This window comes from Mus caroli, chromosome 15 (genome assembly GCF_900094665.2).
Source record: "Mus caroli chromosome 15, CAROLI_EIJ_v1.1, whole genome shotgun sequence".
Lineage (NCBI taxonomy): Eukaryota > Metazoa > Chordata > Mammalia > Rodentia > Muridae > Mus > Mus caroli.
The window spans coordinates 34,583,345-34,590,027 of record NC_034584.1 but is presented as its reverse complement, the minus strand read 5'-3'; the positions used below and the strand labels follow the sequence as shown (position 1 = coordinate 34,590,027).

The 6,683-nt window shown below is 41.8% G+C and overlaps 1 protein-coding gene across 2 annotated transcripts in view; it reads left to right on the top strand.

Moving 5' to 3' along the window:
• The window catches only part of Lrp12 (LDL receptor related protein 12), a 73,396-nt gene extending 70,370 nt beyond the window's left edge, over positions 1 to 3,026 (top strand). For both annotated transcript variants that reach the window (XM_021183312.2, XM_029469889.1), the window contains one exon: positions 728 to 3,026. In XM_021183312.2, the coding sequence (XP_021038971.1) occupies positions 728 to 1,591 (864 nt within the window). In that variant the 3' untranslated portion in view covers positions 1,592 to 3,026. The remainder of the gene's footprint in view (positions 1 to 727) is intronic.
• The last annotated feature ends 3,657 nt before the right edge of the window (positions 3,027 to 6,683 follow it).

Here is a 6,683-nt window from a genome sequence, read left to right as displayed (position 1 = left end):
GTCCCGGAGCCAAGATGGCGCTCCTTGCAGGGCAGGTCACTGTCCTCCGACTGGGAGGGTGCCGGATGTCTCGAGAGATACTTTCATTGTGTGCTAATTGAGTTGTGAAGCATTCCATATTTTTAAAGTCTGTAAAATTTTAAATTATCAATTTTTAAATACTAACATGGTTCATATTTAATCCTAAACTGAAAAATAAAAGCTTATTTCTTAAAACTTGAGAAGGCATCCAAATATATACTTTTGATTTCTAGTCTGTATTACAAGTATGTTCAGGCCTTTATTTGAAACAGTAAAACGGCGTCCTCAGGATTCATTCACTCCATCCTTGGAATCTAGCTCTGTAAAATGGGATTCCCATATTGACAGGACAGTTCAGCCTTGTGACTCAAGTCTAACTGTAAGTTTTTAGGAGAATAAAGGAGCACAATCATAAACAAGTCACGTAGTGAAGTCCGGTAGAAATTTTCAGTGTATCTATTTATTTTCCAGACTTGGTACAGTTGTAGGATTGGAATATGATTGTGATTTATAATTGCTGTAATTGACAACACTGTCACTGTAATGTTAAGATTTAAGGTACAGATTAGATTCTCTATGAGTAGACCTGTAGAAGTAAGTGAATTTAACTTAGCTCATTGCTGTTCCTAGTAACAGTGAGTCAAAGAATGTTTTTCAGCTTAATACCTAATTATTCACTGTCTTCTTTCTTTCCTTACTCTTGCAGGCTTCCGTTTTAGAAAACCTGAGGCTAGCTGTCCGATCTCAGCTGGGATTTACTTCAATCAGGCTTCCTATGACAGGCAGATCTAGCAACATTTGGAACCGTATTTTTAATTTTGCGAGATCACGTCATTCAGGGTCATTGGCTTTGGTCTCAGGAGATGGAGATGAGGTTGTCCCTAGCCAGAGCAGCAGCAGAGAAACTGAAAGGAGTCGCCCTCACAGAAGCTTATTCTCCGTGGAGTCCGATGACACTGACACAGAAAATGAGAGAAGGGATACGGCGGGAGCATCGGGTGGCGTTGCAGCACCTTTGCCCCAGAAGGTCCCTCCCACGACCGCCGTGGAGGCCACAGTGGGATCAGGTGGGAATTCCTCAGCTCAGAGCACCCGAGGTGGCCATGCAGATGGAAGGGAAGTGTCAAGTGTGGAAGCCCCGAGTGTGAGCCCAGCACGTCACCAGCTCACAAGTGCTTTAAGTCGGATGACTCAGGGCCTGCGCTGGGTCCGCTTTACACTAGGTCGATCGAGCTCCACTACCCAGAACCGGAGTCCTTTGAGACAGCTGGACACCGCGGTGAGTGGACGAGAAGACGACGATGACGTCGAAATGCTAATTCCAGTTTCAGACGGAGCTTCGGACATTGATGCCAATGACTGCTCCAGACCTCTTCTTGATCTTGCCTCAGACCAAGTACAAGGGTTTAGACAGCCACACAGTGCAGGAAACCCTGGAGTGAGAACAAGTAACCGGGACGGCCCCTGCGAGCGCTGTGGCATTGTGCACACAGCCCAGATACCAGACACTTGCTTAGAAGCCACAGTGAAAATGGAAACAAGTGATGACGAGGCTTTGCTGCTGTGTTAGGACAGAATCGCCAGACTGTATGCAAGCTGGAGCAATATCCACTCACTGTTTTGTAACTTTACAATTAAACTAGTTTTAGTTTAAAATGAAAAGATGCAGGGTGATTTCTTATTATATGTTAGCCTGCATGGTTAAATTTAACAATGTGTAACTCTAAGAGCTAGAGTTTGCTGTTTTAGCAGCTAAAAATGCATTATGTATTCGTATTCTTCAGTCATGTTCTTCTGTTTGCTTATACCTGGTTTTGTTTTTGTTTTTTTAAATCCTGGTACTTAAGTTTAATAGTAGAAATATGGCTGCTTTATTCATGTAACTGCCATTTTATCTATCTTATGTTAAAAGGTTGGTTTGTACAAAGCGGTACCTTCTTTCCATTGACTCTTGGATGCTCTTTGCCATCATGTAACTTATTATTATACTAGATGCTGAGGTTGTTAATGTACAAAAAAGGAGACAGAGCCTTAGAGTCACCTCTTTGTTTGCATAACATTGTCTGCTAGTAGATTTCATCATATGGACCTGTCGCAGGAAAAGAATCTGCTCTTTCATTCAACACACAGTGATGTAAAAGTTCCATAGCGTTAGAGAAAATTGCTGTCGGGAAGCAAAACTCTTTTATAGATTTTCTAATGCTGACTTTACTACTCTGGTGTGGTTCAGACCAAATGGTGAAATCCCAACACATTTCTGTTTTCATCAATTTAGGGACAGAAGGAAGCGGATGAAGATTCTCTACTATGCATTACATTTTGAACTTTATAAAATACATACAGAAATTGTGCCCGCTCAGCTCCACGGGGTAATGTCTTTCCCTGACACGGGGGTTTGCCTGAGTTGGACCCTAGGGATTTGCACTACAGTCCTGTCAAGGTCTCAGATGAGTTTAGCGCATAGGCACTGTCACAGCAGGTACTGTCATTGCTACCACAGTGACGCTATATTTCCATAGCTTTGGGGCTGGGGGACCATTTTTATTACAACTTGAAATTGCTTTGCTGGTTTCATATTTATTTCTTGTATTTAAAAACTGCATTATTGTGAGAGTGATTTCCCACCCCCCAGGATATTTTATTCTTGGGGGAGGGGTCAGTGCTATAATCTTGAAGAAAAGCAAATTAAAGTGTTCAGATTGCCCCCCTCTTTAAGTAGAGGGAATTACAAACCCCACTTATTTTTCTTTAATTGTTAATTCTTGTTTATTTATTCCTTAGCTGTCTGTTTTAGCAGCTTAATGACTGGGTATGAAATGTGTTTGTGTGTGATTATCGCTATTTATTACACCTTCAGTACTTTGCTGAATGTCATTTTAAAGCATGTTTGAGGTCTTGTGTATCTGTCCTGTTATGCTGTCAGGAAGACCTGACTAAAATGTTTTAATATGTATCAAAAATTAAAATAATTTTTTTTATTGCCTTGAGGTACTTTTTAAATCAAAGTTGTTCTTTATTTTTGTTGAACTTCAATTCATATACAGATGCAGGCCGTGTGTAATACAGCAGAAGCTATGGAAGACGGTAGTCACCGTGGCTACTGTAGTGAGTAGTGGCTCACACCAGTACTCCAGTCAAACTCCCCAGCGGTGCCTCTGAAGTGATAAACCTTGTCTGATGATGGAAGAATTCAAATGCCAGATTAACCTTCTTGGTCCTAACAATGCCTCTGGTGGCTGGCTGTGATCTTGGATTTGGTTTCCTGGTTTGCTTTGTGCTTCGGGCTTTGTTTGGGTGTGCTTGCTTGCTTGCTTGCTTGCTTGGTTGCTTGCTTGCCTGCTTGCTTGCCTGCTTGCTTGCTTGCTTGCTTGCTTGCTTGCTTGCTTGCTTGCTTGCTTGCTTGCTTGCTTGCTTGTTTTGTGTTGGTTCTGGGGCTCAAGCCTCATCCATGCTGCTGCCAAAGGTTTTAATTAGTTTTTCATTGACTTACATTCCAGATTCAGTCAGTAAACATTTCGTCTCTCGCCCTGACACCCATCATTTAGTTCTATTTAAAGAGATACATACCAGTACTGCTCTCTTGTACATCTCTCCAGAAATACTACCTGCTATACATTCAGTACCTATCTGTTCTAGTTTCTTTAAAAGGAAAAAAAAGTTTTTAAAGTTTGAGAATTTCCTGTGTTCAGCTATCTTTGCTTATTTTAACTTGTTTCTTTTTAACTTTTTTTCTTAGACAAGTTTAGTTTATAACTAACTTAAATTGAACACTGTTGTGTTAAATTGTTTGCCTAAATCAGTGCCATCTCGGCCATTTATTTAAGTCTTTCTGTCAAGTCATTCTGGTGTGTTTTGTTTTACTTTACAGGAACATTGTTAGGAAATCTTAACAAATTTTATCCCTTTGCTACCATTATCAGCAAAGGTCTGTCCATCTCTGCATTTAACCTATTCATATACAAATTAGCTGATGATCTGTTAGGGCAATCTTGTACCAGCCACTAGTCTTCATTTACTCACAGTTCACATTAGTAATTCAGTTTGTGTGTGTGTGTGTGTGTGTGTGTGTGTGTGTGTGTGTGCACTCGCGCACACCTCTATTTCAGCAGCAGAATCATTTCAATCATTCTATCTACAAACATTGGTAAGCAGTTTTTGCCCCAGTTTATGCAGCTCTCTGCTTTAACTGAATGGTCTTATGCCTCTAAAATAACATTAAATGCCAGGGCTATCCTGAGCTTGGTTAAGGGAAGGCTAATCCTGTGGGAAAGTGTCCATTGAGCCTGATTTTAAACCGGTTTTGAAGAACACATGCTGAGCTTTATCACATGCCCTTTGGACGGCCATGGGGGAAGCACATCCAATTCCTCGCCCTCAATGCAATCTGACTCCTTTAGTGTTCTATAACTTTAAGCCATACAGAGTAAATTCCTTCGTCTAGGTCGTGTGGCATGGCTACCCTGCTACCCTGCTACCCTGGAGTTCAGAAGTGTGAGTCGACCTGAGCAGTGTAAACTCCTGCCTTTCCGGGAGGAATACAGGAGTTAGAAAGTGGGCCTGTCCCATTTTGTATGCTATGCTCTGTGTGTATATTCTGTGATGTAGTTTGCTTTTTAGTTATTCGTACTTCAATATGTTTGTTACGCTTCCCTAATTCCCTGGGTTAGTGATTCATTTATTTAGTTGTTTAATTTTTAAAATATATTTCAATTTAAATATTTCACTCATCTCCTCTCTCTTTCCTCCCTCCAACCCTTTCCATATCCCTCGACTCCCTTTCTTTGGTTATTAATGTGCATATATGTGTAAGAGCGAGCCTGGAGTTAGCTCTGAGCACCTCTCAGGCTGAGTGTCTTAGAAGCACCAATGTCGCAGCTGCTGATGCATAGCAGGCGCCCATTGGTTCTGGAGTTGCTGGGTTTGTTCCAGCAAACACTGTACCACTCAACTTTGCCCATCCCTAACCGCTCACTTTGGTTCCTCTTCAACATAAGAGAGTTAAAGATAATGTTTCACTGTTCACTTGGCTTTTTTCAGAGGTAGTAGGGATTTTGATAGAATTTTTTCTTTTGGTTTTTTTTCTTGGTCTTGTGAATATTCATCTTTTAAGACATCAAAGGCAGTCTTTAGGAAACCTACCTCTCTCTACGTCCTCTAAATATTCTGAGTACTTTTAAAAAATATTCTCTTTTTACATAACACACATTTGAATGGATAGTACATTTGTTGTTTGAATTTTTATACAACACTTGGTCTTACCAGTTTATCATCAAGCACCAACTGTTGGCAAAGAACAGAAACAAAATGGATGTAACTGAAGGAAGGAAGGGTTCTATGGGCTCCCCCTGCCCGCGCTCCAGGGTGGAGCATACCCAAGGGTCTCACCGTACCAGCAGCTTTTGGGGTTTGAGTTCTACTATCATTTCCCCATCACTGACCTAAGTTGGAAATGAAAAGGAATAAACGAAAGTACATCCAGTTTGCTTGCTGCTTTCTGAGTGCCCACCACAGTCACAAGTGTTCATGTCTTAACCCTCCAGCCTCTCTGCTCTCTCAGTTCTAGTACAGTGCCTCCTGCTTTGTTCAGGGCCCTGTTTACAGGCCAGTGGGAGACAGCGCGGAGAGCAGCCTTTTATTGGATTCCTTGAATTCTCAAAGGATCACAAGTGAGCATTGGCTTGGATTCCCTCCGAGGTGGTAAAGGGTCAAGGATGTTTTACGGGGCTTTAGAGCTGAGTGGAGTCTGTGTAAACACAAGAAAGAGCTGTCCTGCCCTCACATCTGATATCCTCATGCTGTCACATACATGAAATCGTAAGCCACGTGTGCATGGTGGTTGGCCGCAGTCATGTATGTGATGTTTTCTTGTACAAATGCTAGAGAGGTTAATAGAACCATCTGTTCTTGCAGAGTCTTGAGTTTGATTCTCAGCACTCACATGATGGCTCACAGCCATCTGTGATATGATCTGGTGCCCTCTTCTGGTATGCAGGTATACATGCAGATAGATCACTCATATACATAAATAAGCCTCTTTTCAAAGATACTAGAAAAAGACATGTGCCAGCCTCTAAATGTGATGTGAATCACATGGTCACACTATCAAAGAACATTTTTGAGACATTTTGTTTGTTTTAATTGTTATTTTGTTTTATTTATTTTTGCTTTTTCCTTATGGGATAGAATTTTCTAGGCAAATTAACCTATTTTTAAGTACCTATCATTGGTCCAGTCCTATCAACTTTACAATCCTATGATGAATAAACAAGTATTGATTAGCAATAGTGGCAAGATTAAGATTCAACCTTACTCATGTCTGACTCAACAGTTGAAAGATGAATCACAAGAGAAGTTTATCAGTTGAGAGAAGCACTGGTCCCAGATCATCATGAGGGCGGCTCAGAGGGCCAGGCTCATCCTAACTGATCAGCACTACCTTGTGAGTACAGACACTTGTAAAGGCCTCAGCCCATCTACTGCTGTGTGGCAGACTGTCCCAAACCTGTTTACAGCAACTACCATCTTGCAAATCAGAAAGATCTGGTTGCTGGCTGCTGGCTGCTGGCTGCTGGCTGCTGGCTGCTGGCTGCTGGCTGCTGGCTGCTGGCTGCTGGCTGCTGGCTGCTGGCTGCTGGCTGCTGGCTACTGGCTGCTGGCTGCTG